This window comes from Schistocerca serialis, chromosome 8, assembly GCF_023864345.2.
Source record: "Schistocerca serialis cubense isolate TAMUIC-IGC-003099 chromosome 8, iqSchSeri2.2, whole genome shotgun sequence".
Classification (NCBI taxonomy): Eukaryota; Metazoa; Arthropoda; class Insecta; order Orthoptera; family Acrididae; genus Schistocerca; species Schistocerca serialis.
In genome coordinates this window covers 52,500,496-52,519,678 of record NC_064645.1, presented here as the reverse complement: position 1 = coordinate 52,519,678, position 19,183 = coordinate 52,500,496, and the positions used below count along the sequence as shown (strand labels likewise).

The 19,183-nt window shown below is 41.7% G+C and overlaps 1 protein-coding gene across 8 annotated transcripts in view; it reads right to left on the bottom strand.

Moving 5' to 3' along the window:
• The window catches only part of LOC126416105 (gastrula zinc finger protein XlCGF17.1), a 172,526-nt gene that overhangs the window by 115,514 nt on the left and 37,829 nt on the right, over window positions 1-19,183 (bottom strand). For all 8 annotated transcript variants that reach the window (XM_050083613.1, XM_050083612.1, XM_050083607.1 and 5 more), the window contains one exon: window positions 8,294-8,365. In XM_050083613.1, the coding sequence (XP_049939570.1) occupies window positions 8,294-8,365 (72 nt within the window). The remainder of the gene's footprint in view (window positions 1-8,293; window positions 8,366-19,183) is intronic.

The window sequence follows — 19,183 nt, the reverse complement described above, 5'->3', positions numbered from 1 at the left end:
CTATTCAATCAAGGAAGCACAGAGAAATTACTAAAGCTATGGATGAATACGCTACAGCACAACTGGCAACAATCTTCAAAGTAGAAATTCCACCTTCAGAAGAAAATGAACCAAAGCAGTCTCACACCCCTTGCCAGCAATTTTTCACAAATATCAATTCAACTGTTGAATATTGCGCATCCTACAGTGCAAAGGTGCAAGTTTTAACTATCATTCAAGAGACATTTTTAAAGAAAACAATTTTGAACAACGTTCCATCAGTATCATAGTAAACTGCCTATTAGCTTCTGTCTCGGGTTCTTCGGCCGACGTTCATCTAATGATTTTTCTGACGTTTCACCAGTACGAGTGGCTGGCATTGTCAAAGCTTCACCCTCCATTGCCGGTGGTGAACTGGAGCCGAGCTCGCGCCCGCAGACTATATGTACCTGGCGCGTCAACGTCTGAGGGCTTCTCCGCGGTCATATCCGGTGCGGTTCTCCTCTTGCTACCTGCGACGGTCATTCGCTGCAGTACGGGAAGCCAGGATCCGTTTACCTTAAGGCTTTCCTCTTTCTTGTTCAAACTGTTCACATGTTTTTGTATTTCTACAGCTTCTCTGAACATGCGCGTGTGATAGTGCTTCTAACCTGCAATGTCGCTTATGCTCTTTGATCCTGGTGTTAATGGATCGTCCAGTCATTCCGACATAAACTTTTCCGCATGTGCATGGTATACGGTATATTCCCGACATTGCAAGTGGGTCTCTTTTCTCCTTCGCCGACCTGAGACACTCTTTGATCTTCCTTGTCGGTTTGAAAATCGTCTTTATGCCATGTTTGCGCAATATACGGCCAATTCTGTCCGTCACCCTGGGAATGTACGGCAGAAAGGCCGTACCCGACATTTCTTTTTCTGGTTCCTTACTTCTCTGAGTGTTTCGCTCTGTTACATTTCTAATATAATTTGTGGAGTACCCATTGCTCCTCAGGACAGTTTCCAGGTGTTGCATTTCTCGTTTGAGGTGTTGCGGCTCACATATTCGTCCTGCTCTCGTTACGAGCATACTGACTGTGCCTCTTTTCTGGCTCGGGTGGTGGTTTGACAGTTTGTGCAGGTATCAGTCCGTGTGTGTCGGTTTTCGATACACGCTGTGTCCCAGGTTTTCGCCGTCCCTTGTGACCAGCACACCTAGAAATGGCAGTTTCTCGTCTTTTTCTACTTCCATGGTAAATGTTGTGTTGGCATGGAAGCTGTTCAAGTGTCTTAGGAAGTCACCGAGCTGTTCTTCACCATGGCTCCACACCACGAAAGTATCATCGACGTACCTGTACCACACCTTAGGTTTGCAAGTCGCCGAGTCCAGTGCCTGTGCTTCGAATTGTTCCATGAAGAAGTTGGCCACCACTGGACTGAGAGGACTACCCATGGTGACGCCTCCCAGCTGTTCCTAGAAATTGCCATTTCACGTGAAATAGCTCATGGTGAGACATGCATGGAAGAGCTTTCTGATGTCCTGCGGGAAAATGGAACCGATGTGCTCCAGAGCGTCACTGAGTGGCACTTTCGTAAATAACGAAACAACATCAAAGCTGACCAGGATGTCGTTTGGTGCAAGTTTCAGTTTCTTAAGCTTCTCAATGAAATGTCCTGAGCCCTTAATGTATGTGTCGGTCTTCCCCACGTGGCTGGAGGAGAGAGGCCAAGTGTTTTGCCAGTTTATACGTTGGTGAGCCAGGAGCACTAACGATCGGTCTCAGTGGAACGTTGTTCTTATGGATCTTGGGTAATCCATACAGCCGAGGTGGTGGGGCTTTTGTGTTGCGCAGGTTTCTCTGTATGTCCGCCGGCAGAGAAGACGTCTTGATTAATCGATTTGTATTCCGAGTGATACGCTGCGTCGGAACTGCGCTTAGTTTTCGGTACGTCGTCGGATCTAATAAGTCTCGGATCTTTTGCTCATAATCTTCGGTCTTCATTACGACGGTCGCGTTCCCCCTATCCGCAGGCAGTACCAATATACTCTTGTTGGCGTTGAGATTCTTAATGGCTTGTACCTCTTCTTTCTTCAGGTTGCAAGCTGGTGGTTTTGCTCGGCGCAGTATCCTGGCTGTTTCAGTGCGTATTTCCTCTGCCCTTTCACAAGGAAGGGTCCGAATGGCTACTTCGGTGTTGGCAATTGTTTTGCAGATTGTACCGACGCCTTGACCAACGACGGAAGTAGAAAGCGCGACTGATGTCCTCCCTCGCCTTTCTGTCACGGTGCCGAGATGAATGTGCTACACCAAAGTTCTTGAGATGTAAGCGCCTACTTACCACCGCCCAAGCACATCGTATCTACGACAGAATGGAACGAGCTTTTCTTCGTGAGCGAATACAGACAACACGGAGAGACTTGGCAAGAACGGATCAGGAACTTCTGGACATTTTCTATCAACTAAGTAGCAGAATGCATCGAGACAACTGGGACAAGATCGACAGCATCACTCACAGGAGCATGCAGAACGAACTCGAGCGCTGCACCGAGCGACAGAAGAAAAAGTTTGAAAGATGCCGGAAGCAGACCGACAAGGCGAGTCCCGACATGTCACACACAGTGGTCAACCTCACTGAACGACAATAGACCAAAGAGGAAGTGTCTGTTCTTCAAAAGGAGGGAATTTCGCTATCATCCCGAGAACTATACCTATGGAGGACATCATTGCCAACACCGAAGCAGCCATTCAGACCCTTCCTTGTGAAAGGGCAGAGGAAATACGCACTGAAACAGCCAGGATACTGCGCCGAGCAAAACCACCAACTTGCAACCTGAAGAAAGAAGAGGTACAAGCCATTAAGAATCTTAACGCCGACAAGAGTATATTGGTACTGCCTGCCAATAAGGGGAACGCGACCGTCCTAATGAAGACCGAAGATTATGAGCAAAAGATCCGAGACCTATTAGATCCGACGACGTACCGAAAACTAAGCGCAGATCCGACGCAGCGTATCACTCGGAATACAAATCGATTAATCAAGGCATGTTCTCTGCCGGCAGACATACAGAGAAACCTGCACAACACAGAAGCCCTACCACCTCGGCTGTATGGATTACCCAAGATCCATAAGAACAATGTTCCACTGAGACCGATCGTTAGCGCTCCTCGCTCACCGACATATAAACTGGCAAAACACTTGGCCTCTCTCCTCCAGCCACGTGGGGAAGACCGACACATACATTAAGGACTCAGGACATTTCATTGAGAAGCTTAAGAAACTGAAACTTGCACCAAATGACATCCTGGTCAGCTTTGATGTTGTTTCGTTATTTATGAAAGTACCACTCAGTGACGCTCTGGAGCACATCGGTTCCATTTTCCCGCAAGACATCAGAAAGCTCTTCCATGCATGTCTCACCATGAGCTATTTCACGTGGAATGGCAATTTCTAGGAACAGTTGGAAGGCATCGCCATGGGTAGTCCTCTCAGTCCAGTGGTGGCCAACTTCTTCATGGGACAATTCGAAGCACAGGCACTGGACTCGACGACTTGCAAACCTAAGGTGTGGTACAGGTACGTCAATGATACTTTCGTGGTGTGGAGCCATGGTGAAGAACAGCTCGGTGACTTCCTAAGACACTTGAACAGCTTCCATGCCAACATAACATTTACCATGGAAGTAGAAAAAGACGAGAAACTGCCATTTCTAGGTGGGCTGGTCACAAGGGACGGCGAAAACCTGGGACACAGCGTGTATCGAAAACAGACACACACGGACCGATACCTGCACAAACTGTCAAACCACCACCCGAGCCAGACAAGAGGCATGATCAGTATGCTCGTAACGAGAGCAGGACGAATATGTGAGCCGCAACACCTCAAACGAGAAATGCAACACCTGGAAACTGTCCTGAGGAGCAATGGGTACCCCACAAATTATATTAGAAATGTAACAGAGCGAAACATTCGGAGAAGTAAGGAACCAGAAAAAGAAATGTCGGGTACGGCCTTTCTGCCGTACATTCCCAGGGTGACGGACAGAATTGGCCGTATATTGCGCGAACATGGCATAAAGACGATTTTCAAACCAACAAGGAAGATCAAAGAGTGTCTTAGATCGGCGAAGGAGAAAAGAGACCCACTTGCAATGTCGGGAATATACCATATACCATGCACATGCGAAAAAGTTTATGTCGGAATGACTGGACGATCCATTAACACCAGGATCAAAGAGCATAAGCGACACTGCAGGCTGGGGCAGGTGGAGAAATCGGCAGTGGCAGAGCACGCACTGAATGAGGCCGACCACGTAATAAAATTCGCTGATACGGAAGTTCTGGCTGTAGAGAAGCACTATCACATGCGCATGTTCAGAGAAGCTGTAGAAATACAAAAACACGAGAACAGTTTGAACAAGAAAGAGGAAAGCCTTAAGGTAAACGGATCCTGGCTTCCCGTACTGCAGCGAACGACCGTCGCAGATAGCAAGAGGAGAACCGCACCGGATATGACCGCAGAGAAGCCCTCGGACGTTGGCACGCCAGGTACATACAGTCTGGGGCCGCGAGCTCGGCTCCAGTTCACCACCGGCAATGGAGGGTGAAGCTTTGACAATGCCAGCCACTCGTGCTGGCGAAACGTCAGAAAAATCATTAGATGAATGTCGGCCAAAGAACCCGAGACAGAAGCCAATAGGCAGTTTGTCAACAAGTGGCCACGAAAGCCTTAACAATTTTGTAGTATCTTAGTAAGTAGTACACAAATGCGAGGTCTGTAAAAGGAGTCTTTGGAAGACCAGATCTCCATTATGGTCATCCTGTAGAAGCAGCTCAAGTTCAAATAGTGCAGTCATTTTATCTGTAAGATAAATGGGACTGTTCTTGCCAGAGTGCCAACAAAAAAAAAAAAAAAAAACACTATAATTGTAACAGCTGAAGGTCAAAAAGTTGTGAAAGTGAAGAAGTACATGACTCGCAGTATTAAAGAAACTTTTGCAATTTATAAGAGCAACTATACAACTTCATATCTACATCTACATATATACTCCGCTAGCCACCAAGCAGTGTGTGGCGGAGGGCACAATTTGCTCCAAAGTCATATTTCCCCCCCCCCCCCCCCCCTCTTTGTTCCACTCGCGGTTCGCGCGATGGAAAAACAATTGTCTGAACGCCTCAGTACGAGCTCTAATTTCCCTTATCTTTGAATGGTGATTTGAAAGTTGATGGTAATAATATATGCTCTACATCCTCGGCAAAGATCGGATTGGAAGATCAAAATTTGATGCACTGTGACCTAAGTGGTTAGTTCCACACCCACCTAGAGATGTCTGTTATGTGTGTACTGCGCAAATATTGAACTTTATGAGGTAACTTTGAAGAACTTACTGGAGTACATGACATATGACACCTTGGTTGGGTGTGTGAAGTCATTAGTAGTCTGTGAGGTAAGTGAGAGACTTGTTTGTTTCAAGAATGTGGTGACAGCCCTGGAAAGGGAGGACTGTCTTTACAGACACTTGGCCTCATAGACATAGCAGATAACTCTGCAGAAATTACATATGCGACATGGTAGGAAAATAAACCAATTAAGAAAACTGTTGCCTTTGACAGTTTCATTGAGGAACTTGGTAAATGGTCAGTGAAAGCAGTAACACACCAGTATCTAAAGAAATTGCAAAAACAACATATTGCAGAAGTGAAAGGGTGCGTACAGGCTAAAAAACTATGTTTAGTGCTTCACAGTGATTTTCTGAGAACAACTGGTCTGTAATTCTCCCACAAGAGGAACAAGGGTATCTTCTGAGTAATGACCAGATTTCAGTTTTTACGGGAGTGACATATTTTCAAAACAAGACCACAAGTGTTGCAGTTATAAGTGATTATATAGGACATGACTCAGCACATGCTTTGTTAGCAATGTGCAAAATTCTTCAACTGCAAAGAGGGGCAGAAAAGGTCATCATTATTTCTGATGGTGCTCCTAGGCATTTTAAAAAGTATTACCAGCTGTTTGAATTGAGTAAGTCGCTTGTGCCAACTGACTGGGTATACAGTGCTACTGGTCACGGGAAGGGGTCTCCTGATGGTGTAAGAGGCCTGTTGAAGCACCATGTTACAAAACAATCTTTCCAGACCAAATACAGCTGCGATTCAGAATGTTGAGGATTTTACAAGTGTCATGAAATCTTACACATCCACAGCCCTCATTCTTTTGTCCAATGAGGAAACCGAAGACTTCAGTGAGCCCAAAAAAGAAGAATGGTCCAAACAAACTACACTTGTGAAAGGAGTTCAGAAGACACATTTCTGGACTCAAATTGATGGGCGAACTCATACTGCACACACTTCAAAAGAGCAAGAAAGAAGAAATTTCATTTGTTTGGCCAACACCTCAGAAAAAGCAGGATAATATTCAGATTCACAACCTAAGAAGGGGATTTTTGTGACATGTGTGTATGACTGTGACTGGTGGACTGCAGAGATTGTAGACATCAGTTATGAGTTAAACGAAATTGTAGTGAACTTTATGATACCCCATGGACCAGATGCTGGATGTAGGTTTCCAGCTGAAGAACAGCAACAATGCCATCAATGCTCACTTCCTGTTAACAATGTTTTGAAGATTGTCAGTGCTCCAGTTTCTATTGGTACAACAGGAAGGCATCACTCTATATCAAAGGAAGATACTGATGCAGTGGAACACATTTTTAGTTCATTACCCGGCTTATTTCATTACAAAACAGACTCCACAGAAGTTGTATAAATTGAAACCTTTAAGTCTTTGGACCTTTCACATACATTTTGGAACCATTTAAAATGATTGAAAAATGAGTCTCTTTCTCATCTTTCAAAACTAACATTTTGTTAAAAAAGACGAGGTTTTGATTTTTACGAGCCTGTTATGTGATAATGTGGTAATAATACAGGTTTAATGTATGGCAAAGATTTCAATTGTTTATAAAAACTGTTCAACCTAAAAGCGGAAGCTCTCCTTTCCAGGAGATGTAAACTATGTGCTACTACTCAACAGAAAAAAATTATGGCTTTGCATTTTTGAATATATGTACAGCAAAATATCTGGAACTCTTCCAGGGATACAACACTTTAAAATTTTTTCCAAAATTCGCATCTTCAAAATGGTATGCGCAGTGCCATCTTTGGAGTGCTGTATAGAAAACAAAAAATGTGTGTTCCTTACTTAGTCCTTCATTTCAACATATGCTAAATTCAATAATATCCGGGATGATGTAGGTAAGATTTTTTCCTAGCCTGCCTGAACTGATATGGACTATGCCTTTTGCAACATCGAAACATACCGTAAATTATTTTTGTCAGACACAGCTAACGTCTTGTGATGGAAATATTGCTTCAAGGCTGTTGAAAGTAAAAGCAAATATTAGTTTCCTTTATGATGGGAAATAAAAGACATTTCTTGCAAGACTCTGTGTGACACCAAAACTTTTCTTGTTGAAAATATTAGAGAAAGAAGTTGTTATAACTAAAGTGATCCCCAAGATTTTATTATAAATGCAGAGAATTAAGATGTTTGGGTTCAGTGAATCTCTTGTGCACGACTCAGATCGTTAATGTCAAGGAAGAGCTATGTTTGAAGAGAGTACCGCAATTAGGAAGCATAAAAAATGAGAAATTATAGAATCGACTGTTCAGTTCATGTCTGCAGTTCCACATTTTCATACGCCTGCAATCAGTTTGGATAGTCCAGCGCTGCCTGTATAGCAATTCTGTCTTTAAGAATCACTCAGATTGTAAGGGAAAAGAAATCTGTAAAACATGCTCTACTAAAATATCAAATACATCAACCATCCATGGACAAAAAGTTATAAGACACTGATATTTTGCTGACCCATATTACTAAGGCACTGTTGGAATTTTTGCATTTTACGTTCTTGCCTTGGAACAATAGTGACAAATAGTGAGAGCTGTACTTTACTTGGCACGGGTATCATTCGCAAGCCGAGGCGACTACTGCCGAGATGACTGCTGCCGATGGAGAAGCAAAGTGCTCTCCTCTCTGTGCCTCACAATGCAGTCTGACAGCTCAGCCTGTGCGGCACTACCTGCAGAAGGCAACGTCCCACATCTCTTCTACAGTCTGTCACTCAGCCTCAGCCTGACACTGAGTTTAAATCAGGTGCGGCTCCCTCATTTATCCAAAATCCTTGACCCAGAGAACAGAATATAGTGCTTCTTCAATTACATCATGTTACATAGAAAGATATGCAGCATACACCAGCCAAGTCTAGCGATGTGTTAACAAGTTGAGGACTATCACAAAAAAGTGAAAGTATCGCGTGACATAAAAGTGGATAACTCACCTGTGTCACAGGCAATTCCTCAGTTTCTGCAACTTTTGGTTTCTGCTGATCCTCAGACATGTTTTCAGACACCTGCATCAGAAAAGTCTGACATTACTCACATTGAAAAGATTAAATAAATCATTCTGCCGACACTTCCTTGAAGAATAAATACCTCAAATGTTATGAAAACACACAGATCAGTGGTGTCTTCAGATAATACGTAACGATGATGATGATGATGATGATGATGATGATGATGATGATACGTTTCCTTAAAGGCATGACACACTATCATTGTGTGAGTAACTTTGAAAAACGAATAGTGTTCCGTTTCTGGAAATCAGGTCAGTGATACCGTGACAATTTTGTCTTTTTCGGGGCATGCTGCAATGACGGTGACATACAGGATAGATCAGGGTCAAATGCAGAGCCACAAAGATGCTGGACCATACACTGTGACTGTGCCATAGTATAACCGCCACCTCACGCCCACAGCTGTAAGGCTACATCAATAGTTGGGGTTCAATGCAGGTCACTGCGATTGGAGTGAAACTGTTAACGTCACTGGTTTCCGCATTGTCTGCTCACATGCAACCTTGGCTCCTACATATCGAGGAAAATATGAATAGCATTCCCTATAAGAGTTAGACTTCAGAGCCCAAACACAGACATATGTCGTCTCCTTCAGGCATCTTTGCATGTCTTATGCCACTGGGACATAGCCCAGCCCTTCTGGTACAGTGACAGGTGTGGGTCCTTTCCTGGCCTGATAATCCTCCTGAGCTGTTGTGGAAAGCCCACATCCAGGATCTTGTTCAGAAACTAAATGCTGCTTTATTTACCATTAGAACAGTATCTGAAATAAGTGACAGTTCAACACGAAAAGTAGTCTACTTCGCATATTTTCATACACTTATGTCATATGGTATTATTTTTTGGGGTAACTCTTCTGATTCAAAAAGGGTATTTTTGGCTCAAAAACGGGCTGTTCGAGCTATATGTGGTGTAAGTTCGAGAACCTCTTGTCGACCCCTATTCAATAGTCTGGGAATTCTGACATTGCCCTCACAATATATATTTTCTTTAATGTCGTTTGTTATTGGCAATATTAGCTTATTCCCAAGAGTTAGCAGCTTTCACTCAGTTAATACTAGGCAGAAATCAAATCTGCATGTGGAATGCACTTCCTTGACTCTTGTGCAGAAAGGAGTGCAGTATTCTGCTGCATCCATTTTCAATAATCTACCACAAGAACTCAAAATCTTAGCAGTAGCCCAAACACTTTTAAATCTAAACTGAAGAGTTTCCTCATGGCTCACTCCTTCTATTCTGTCAAGGAGCTCCTGGAAGAGCTAAAAAATTAAGCGGGTTCCAGTGTTACATTGTTGATTTCCTTTATTTAAACTTAAGACTTATCGCCTGAATATGTTTTTTATATTTCATTTTATCTGTTTCTACTATCGTGTTATAATTCCATGTATTGAATCGTTCCATGACCATGGAGACTTCTCCTTAATTTGGTCCCATGCAACAATAAATAAATAAATAAAAACGAGTCACCCATTGATCACATGGAAGGAAGGAAGATTGGAGTTTAACATCCCCATTGACCACAAAGTCATTAGAGATGGAGGACAAGGTTGGATTTGGAAAGTATGGGGAGAAAAATTGGCCTTGTCCTTTCAGCAGAACTATTCTGGCATTTCACTTAACCAATTTAGGGAAATGAGGGGCAATTTAAATCTGTATGGCCAGATGGTGATTTGAACTCTTTCCTCCAAAATGTTACTTCAGTGTGCTGACCACTGCATCACTTTGCACATTACTGATCATCTGGGATACAGCCAGTCGGCAACTACTTTACCTGTGTCACCTGGCAGTCACTATCAAAACTTTGTGTGCTCTCATCCAAACTACAAGGAAAGTAATTTCATGACAACAGGATGTCTTTGAGTCTGTTCCACATTCGTCCACATCTATATTCTGCAAACCACCAAGAAGTGCATGGCAGAGTGTACATTCATTGTACCAGTTATTGGGGCTACTTCATGTTCAATTCACGTATGGAGCACAGGAAGAATGATTGATTGAGCACTTCCGTGTGTGCATACTTATTCGAATCTTATACCCACGATACCTATGTAAGCAATACGTAGGGTGCTGTAGTATGTTCCTAGAGTCATCATTTAAAGGTAGTTCTTGAATTTTGTTAGTACACTTTCTTGGAATTGTTTACGCCTGTCTTCAAGAGCCTTCAGTACCTCTGTGACACTTCCCCATGGATCAAACAAACCTGTGACCATTCGTGCTGCCCTTCTCTGTATACGTTCAATATCCCCTGTTAGTCACACACACTTGAGCAATATCTAGAACCGGTTGCATGAGTCATTTGTAAGCATTCTCCTTCGAAAACTGACTGCACTTTTCTAGTATTCTACCAGTAAACTAAAGTCTACTACCTGCTTTATTCACAACAGAATCCACATGATCATTCTGTTTATTCCTACAATTGTTACATTCAGGTATTTGTACAAGTAGGCCAATTCTAATTGTGACTCACTGATATTATAGTCACAAGATAGTCACAAGATACAACAGTTTTTCCATTTTGTGAAGTGTAAAATAATATATTTCTGAACATTTAAAGCAGGTTGTCAATTTTTCCCTCAGTTTGAAATCTTATCAAAATATTTTTAATATTTATGTAGCTTTTTTTTCCATTATAGATAACTGCACCATGCACCATCTGCAAAAAGTCTGACTTTACTGTTAATATTGTCTGCAAGGTCATTAACAGACAACGTGAACAGCAAGGGCCCAACACACTTCCCCAGGCCACACCTGAATGTACTTCTACATCTGACGACGACTCTCCATCCAAGATAACACACTGTGTCCTCGCTACCAAAAACTCTCCAATCCAGTCACAAATTTCATTCGATACCCTTATGATTGTACTTTTGACAATAAGCACAGGTGTGGTCCCGAATAAAATGTTTTTTGGAAATCAAAAAACACTGCATCTACCTAACTGCCTTGATTCAAAGCTTTCATTATGTCATGTGGGACACGTGTGAGTTGGGTTTCATGTGATTACTGTTCTCAGAATCCCAGCTGGCTGGCACTGAGGAGGTAATCCCCTTCAAGATTTCGCATTATGTTGGAGCCCACAATATGTTCTAAGATTCCACAACAAATCGATGTCAAGCATATTGGACAGTAATTTTGTGAATCAATTCTACTACCCTTCTTGTAGATGGGTGTGACCTGTGCTTTTTTTCAAGGAACTGGGCACAGAGTTTTATTTGAGGAATCTATGATAGACTATAGCTGGAAGAGGGGCTAACTCAGCCACAAATTCAGTATAGAATCTGGTACGGATTCCATCAGGCCCTGGAGCTTTCTTAAATTTTAATGATTTCAGATTTTTTCCCTTATTACTTATTTCATTCATATTTTAAGTGGTACGAGGATTAAACTGGGGCAATCCTCCAGGGTTTTTCTTTGTAAAGAAACCTTTGAAAATTGCGTTAAAAATCTCTGCTTTGCTTTACTAACCTCAGTTTCAATTCCCATCTCATTTGCTAGGGACTGGGCGTTAATTTAGGTTCAAAATGGTTCAAATGGCTCTGAGCACTATGGGACTTAACTTCTGAGGCCATCAGTCCCCTAGAACTTAGAACTAATTAAACCTAACTAACCTAAGGACTTCACACACATCCATGCCCAAGGCAGGATTCGAACCTGCGACCGTAGCAGTCGCGCGGTTCCAAACTATCAATTATTGATGAAACTATTTAATTGGATGGTTAAAAAATCTACTCACCAAGCTGTGGCAGAACACACACATAAAAGGCTGTTGTGACTGGCAAGCTTTTGCAGCAGTGGCTCCTTCTTCAGGCAGAAGGGTTGAAGGGGAAGGAAGAAGGGGAAAGGAAAAGAACTGGTGAGGTTTAGGAAAAGGGTAAATTTTGGGAAAGTCACCCATAACGGCGGGTCAGGGGAGACTTACCATATGGGACGAGAAGGAAAGACTGTATCAGTCTTTCCTTCTCATCCCGTACTCCTGGACCTCTCCAATTCTTTTCCTTCGCCCTTCTTCCTTACCCTTCAACCATGCTGCCAGAAGAAGGAGTCACTGGCTCTGAAAGCTTGCCAATTACAACAGTCTTTTATGTATGTGTTCTGCTGCTGCTTGATGAGTCTGTCTACATTCAGCATTTCCAACTTCAGTATGTGGTGATTTCAAACTGTACTGAATTCTCAAATGTGTTAAGATCAACTACATGACATCTGTCCCTTGCAGTGATGAAATTTTCATGTGCACTAGTCTGTATAAAGGTGCTAGGGGTACACAACTTGGCAGATTAGTTGGAGGTGTTATACACAAGTGTGATAAACAATGAATAATCAAGGCTAGGTGAGAAACTCTTTAAGAGCAGTGGTGACGTGGTTCAAGGCAGAATTCCTTATTGGATCTGCTTGTTGCTGTGCATTTTCCAGCATTCCAGCAAATTATGTTATGCAAACTACCAGACAGAGTACAAAACAAACTGTAGAAGGCCGGTGCTGTCAGGGTGTTCTATTACATATGTACCAATTGTAAACACTTTAATACTTTGGACTTGTTTTGAGGCTCCTTACAAATGCTTGGCTGCCAGTCCTGAGGAGGAATTTATGTCTGAGGAAGGATGGTAACAGAACACACACACACACACACACACACACACACACACACACACACACACACACACACACACACACACACGAGAGAGAGAGAGAGAGAGAGAGAGAGAGAGAGAGAGAGAGAGAGAGAGAGAGAGACGCTGTGTGGCAGAGTGTGCAGGGGCTAGAATGCCACAAGGCGTAGCGCATCGTGGTAAGAGGATGTATGGGTCAGGTCTTGCATCTAGGTCTATTACAGGGGCATGAGCCATGAGGTAAGGGATTGGGAGCAGGGTTTGTGTAGGTTCGGTGGACCACAGAATACCAGTGTGGGAGGTGTGGGAAGGATAGTGCGCAGGACATTTCTCATTTCCGGGCACAACGAGAGGTAATCTTAACCCTGGTGGAGAATGTAATTCAGTTACTCCAGTCCTGGGTGGTACTGAGTTATGAGGGGAATGCTCCTCTGTGGCTGGACAGTGGGACTTTGGGAGGTGGTGGGAGACTGGAAAGATGCAGCACAGGAGATTTGTTTTTGTACCAGGTTGGGAGAATAATTACGGTCAGTGAAGGCTTCAGTGAGACACTCGGTATATTTCAAGAGGGACTACTCATCACTGCAGATGCGATGACCATGAGCAGCTAGGCTGTATGGAAGGGACTTCTTGGTATGGAACGGGTGGCAGCTGTCGAAGTGGAGATATTGCTGGTGGTTAGTAGGTTTGATGTTGACGGAGGTAAATGCATTTTAGACATCAACTGTACTAATTATTTTTAATTCTTTACCAGTTTTTGTCATATTGACCACTGTCACAAGAAGAAAAAGTGGTACATCACATGGGAAACAAATTCATCTTGCCTTTAAATGGGTTGAAAGCCATCAAAGTTACAAGGTGTTACCCAAAGCACTGTTACTGTGACCCTAAAGAACATAAAACTGACCTTCAGTACATCACAGCTGAGTATGAAGGAAATGGCGTCAGGACTAATCTCTGCAACAGGAAACTTCTCTAAGTTTTGAACTGAGGTATGTGTACAGTGTTCATGATATGAAAGAAAAATACAACATATTTATTAATACAGTCTTCACCTTATTTGAAAACTGTTTTCACCAAAAGTAGCTCACATTAGGCCAAAATCTAGCAATGGATTACTCAAGCAATAAAAGCCTATTGTAGGCCCAAAGGAAAGTGTATCTCTCAGTCAGAAGCAGCATTCATGTTGATGCTATAGTCATTACAAGGTGTACTATGGAATATTGAACATTATTATAAAGACATCGAAACAAATGCACTAAGAGAAAAAGATAGTACCATCACATAAGAAAATACAATGAGACGACAAAAGTCATGGGATATCAATATGTACATGTTCAGGTGGCAGCAGTATTATATACACAAGGTATGGGCAGCGCATTGGCGGAGCTGTCATTTGTACTCAGGCGATTCATGTGAAAAGGTTTCTGATGTGTTTATGGCCTAATGACGGGAGTTAACAGTCTCTGAACATGGAAGATAGACACATGGGACATTTCATCTTAGTAATCATTATGAAATTCAATACTTCAAGGTCCACAGTGTCAAAAGTGTGTTGAAAATACCAAATTTCAGGCATTGCCTCTTGCCAAGGACAACATAGTGACAGCTAGCTTTCATTTAATGACCTAGAGCAGTGCTGACAAACAAGCAACACTATGTGAACTAACCATAGAAATCAATGCGGGACACACGACAAACATATCCATTAGGGCAGGTTGTGAAATTTGGTGTTAACAGGCTATGGAAGCAGACAACTAATGCTAGTGCCTTTGCTAACAACACGACTACATGGTCTGCAGCACTTCTCTTGGGGTTATGACCATATTGGTTGGACCCTAAATGGCTGAAAAACTGTGGCCTGATCATATGAATGCCAACTTCAGTTGGTGAGAGCTGATGGTAGGTTTTGAGTGTGGTGCACACCCCATAATGCCATGGATCCAGGTTGTCAACAAGGCACTGTGCAAGCTTGTAGTGGCTCCATAATGGTGTGGGCTGTGTTTATATGGAATGGACTGTGTCCTCTGGTCCAGCTCAATCAATCATTGACTGGAAATGGTTATGTTCAGCTAATTGGAGAACACCTGTAGCCATTCTTGGACTTCATGTTCCCAAACAATGATGGAATTTTTGTGGGTAACAATGTGGCATGTCGCTGGGCCACAATTGTTCACAATTGGTTTGAAGAACATTCTGAATGATTAAAGAGAATGATTTCGCCCCACAGATAATCCGATATGAATTCCATCAAACATTTATGGGACATAATTGAGAGATCAGTTCATGCACAAAATCCAGCATGAGCAACACTTTTGCAATTATGGACTGCTACAGAGGAAGCATGGCTCAATATTTCTGCAGGGGATACTTGTCTTGGGAAGCTGCAGTCTTCATATCATGCATGGTGCATTCAAATATGGAACTGAAGCCACCAACTGGAATTTTAATGGCAATTTATCATTTGTTTGAAGACATACCAACTCGTTGTACTCAGTTATCAGAGTACTCACGATTAAATCTTTACCCTAAAAAAATCTTGTGCAGTCAGTCTGGTAGAAAATTAAAGTGTCTGAAATCTTAAAAAAAATGAAGGAGGGTTTACAATCAGGGTGTATATGTGGACAAGGAAAAAAAAATTCCCGGTTAAAAATACACTTTCTCCCAGGTGAAAACATACTTTTTCCCTCTTACCTGACAGTATATTTTCTCTCGGAATTGTATAACTTATAAGTCCTTTGAATGATTGTGGTTTTATACACGGGAGTAGAATTTCCCGGCACTTTAGAAAACTAAACACTGGGGGGGGCAGAGGGGGGGGGCACGTTTTGGAAAGATCGTTGATGTGCAGCAACATGTACACATTTAAATCGAGATTGCAATGCACTTTTGTAAGCCAGTCATAGCTCACGTCACATGATCTCGCCAGCCGATGACAGCAGGTATTCGGAGCTTACGACACGTGATGTCATCCAATAGCAACATCACTGTTAAGTAGTGCGAACGCACAAACAGAAAAAGTAAATGGTTTAAATTAATATACACAAAGCTTTCACATATAATATTGGTCTGTAAGATTAATACGCTGCAAGAGAAGCTAAGCTTTCACATACAATGTTGGTCTTTTATGCGTGTATTACAATTTAAGATATATCACATAAATGTGCCCGTAAATTTTTTAATAAAGACATAAATGTCTGATCTTCTGGGCTCGAAATTCATCTAAATGGCTCGTCATCAAAGAGTTGATTTTTAAATGAAAGTCAAACCCTCTGTGATTTAAGAAATTCATCGTACATTATCGCACGTAGCTCCGTTGTAACTGCCAGAATGGTACTTTGATGGTAACGCTTTTCAAACCACCATTCGGAATATTTTCCCGTGACCTGTTAGAAATAGGTTCGTTTCAGCAGTTGCCAGAGAGCGCCAGACGACAGGCGTCACCACGCTTTTGCTGCTACGATGTCGTAGGGAGCCCGTATGTTCGTACGTGTAAAACATTAAAAGATCGTACATTATGTCATAAAGGAAACAAGAAATCAGAGGATACGCTAAGAGCATCAGAATTTTGTGACCCATATTGAAATGTGCACATTTGAAGTGCACATTCGTATGTCCATATTCCCAGTTAAGTATGCCACAACCCGATTTTAAGTTTTTCAATGTGGTTTTCAGGATGTAAATTTTCTTGGAGTACCAGTACTGTGTTATCTCATGTTTGGTTCTTTCTTATGGCATAATGCCATACGTGCTACAAGTTGAAAACGTGCACTTGAAATGCAGCGAACAGTGTGTGGAATTAAACACTTCGTTTCAAATATATTGTCTGCCTCAGCGGAAAAGATTAATAAAAGAAAATTTATTTAGCAAACCAACAAAAATAACTTCATTGTTCTGCAAGGCAATTAATGCTTGCCTGTCAGAAAGGTGTAAATCTGAAATCTGTTTTGTTTTCATTTGACACGAGAGCAATAAACGAAGAGGAAACAGCAAAATCACTAAACGTAAACACGGGTCACATGGAGACTACCCACTTCCCCACTGTAACTCAGAATTCTCTGCGCATCAGCCCCAGATCTACGATATTTTGGAACCGGCACAATACCCCGCCACTCCCTCTAGCATCTGAGATAGGACGTCAAACGTTAAAAAAAAAAAATCGAATTTTCAAAAATATGTTCATTTTGTAGCGCACATCTTTCTGAAGGTTAGGTTAGGTTAGTGTTGTTTAACGTCCCGTCGACAACGAGGTCATTAGAGACGGAGCGCTAGCTCGGGTTAGGGAAGGATGGGGAAGGAAATCGGCCGTGCCCTTTGAAAGGAACCATCCCGGCATTTGCCTGAAACGATTTAGGGAAATCACGGAAAACCTAAATCAGGATGGCTGGAGACGGGATTGAACCATCGTCCTCCCGAATGGAAGTCCAGTGTGCATCTTTCTGAAGAGCCTGATGTATAAAACATGTGTGTTCGAGGAAATGTAAGACATGCTATTTGGTCTTAAGTGTGCCAGAAGTGCAGTGCCACCCCTCTTGACACAGCATTCTTCTATCGCACGTCACTGTACTTCGCTCTGTGGAACTGAAATGTGTATATTTTTTAATGAATGCCATCAAACCATATTCAGGACAATGGAAATTAAAATGTCCTGTGGTGCCTCTCCTGCTTACAAACGGTCGGTTTGACATCCTGTCCCTCTTTTTTTTTTAGTCCTTAGCTCCTAGAATTTTTCTCTCTCTAATCTTGCTGCAGCTTTACATGGCGTGATTTTCTTTCTGCGAAAGAATCTATTACCTCATCAAAGTTTGTCAAACATTTTGCTACATGAAAAGTCGAAATGTTGTTGTCTAACGCTGAAAATGCTGTTAATGCAAATAGGATCCAAGACTGGTGTGGTTTCCCAATCTGATTACGTCTGTTTTGTCACTGTCTGCTAGATAAAACAAAACAGGCCTTTCTAATACGGCAATGATTGTAATATACACCAAATAAATGAGACTGTTTTGGCACAAACGGTCTTTTTTGTAATGACAGAATATAATTCACAAAGTACCAATATCAAATGCCTATTAGGCCTACTACAGGCAAAAAGCCTTACGTTAGGAAATAGTTTCACACTTCATTCATATGCTCCAGTTTCCCAAGTATGAGATCGAAAAGTAGTAGTACGAAATTTTTATACTAACTTGGAATCGTCATATTGTTCCATAATTTGTGTGATGTCCCCGTTTTTTCTCCTTCCTCGTTCTAACAAACAATGTTGTTATCACTAATTCTGTAACTATTCCTGCCGATATCAAAGCTTCTTCGCAGGTTAACTCCACTAACTCTGCCGGAAAACTTTAATTGCTCAACAATTAATATATGAGTATACCCTAAATGAAACAAAGGAGATGTTGCAACTCTTGATGCTCCAAAATCTTTAATTCATTCTGTCAAGAACTTTTATGTAAAAATATTCAATAATTTGATCTACCAAATATTAGAATTTTGATTTGTACTACTTCATACAAGTCATTAGCTTATTTTTGTGTTACTCATTTTTAATTATGTACATTTTATGAGATTTTAAAATATTTATAAAATACCGACTGTGGCAATGTACCCAAAAATGAATAAAATAAAAAAATAAACTTTTTAAATAAACATACTTAAATGTGTCGTCTTAATTTTTGTGAGTTTCATATCGGATTTAATTATTGACAGTCAGAAAACAAAACTTTAATTGCATTTATAATACAAATCAAATTTCAAGTCAGGGAAAAGTATTACAAACTTTAATATAAAACTGTAAATATCAAGGAATTTTTGAATCATTGGTTTGTGGCCAGCCTGCCCTAAACACTCAGCTTTGCCAAAAACTGATAAGGAGAACTGCCCCATCTGGCCCATACTACTGTATGATTAGTCAGTGTCACCAGCTATGTTGCGTTTAATAGTATCATATACAGGGTGTCCCACTTACCTTGACCACCCTAAATAACTGTTTGTCCAGATGGAAATTACAAAATGTTTCAAGCAAATATTCTTTAGCTGTTAGGGGGACATCAATCAGCATGATTGCCTTCGTTGTAGCTTTGTTTTTTACAAAGATATCAACAGTGGTAAATGGCATCCTGTATTTGTTATTCGGTAATTCATTTCCTCTCCTAAAGACCTATTCAAAAACGTATCACAGTGTACCATTCACTGAAACACAACATTATTA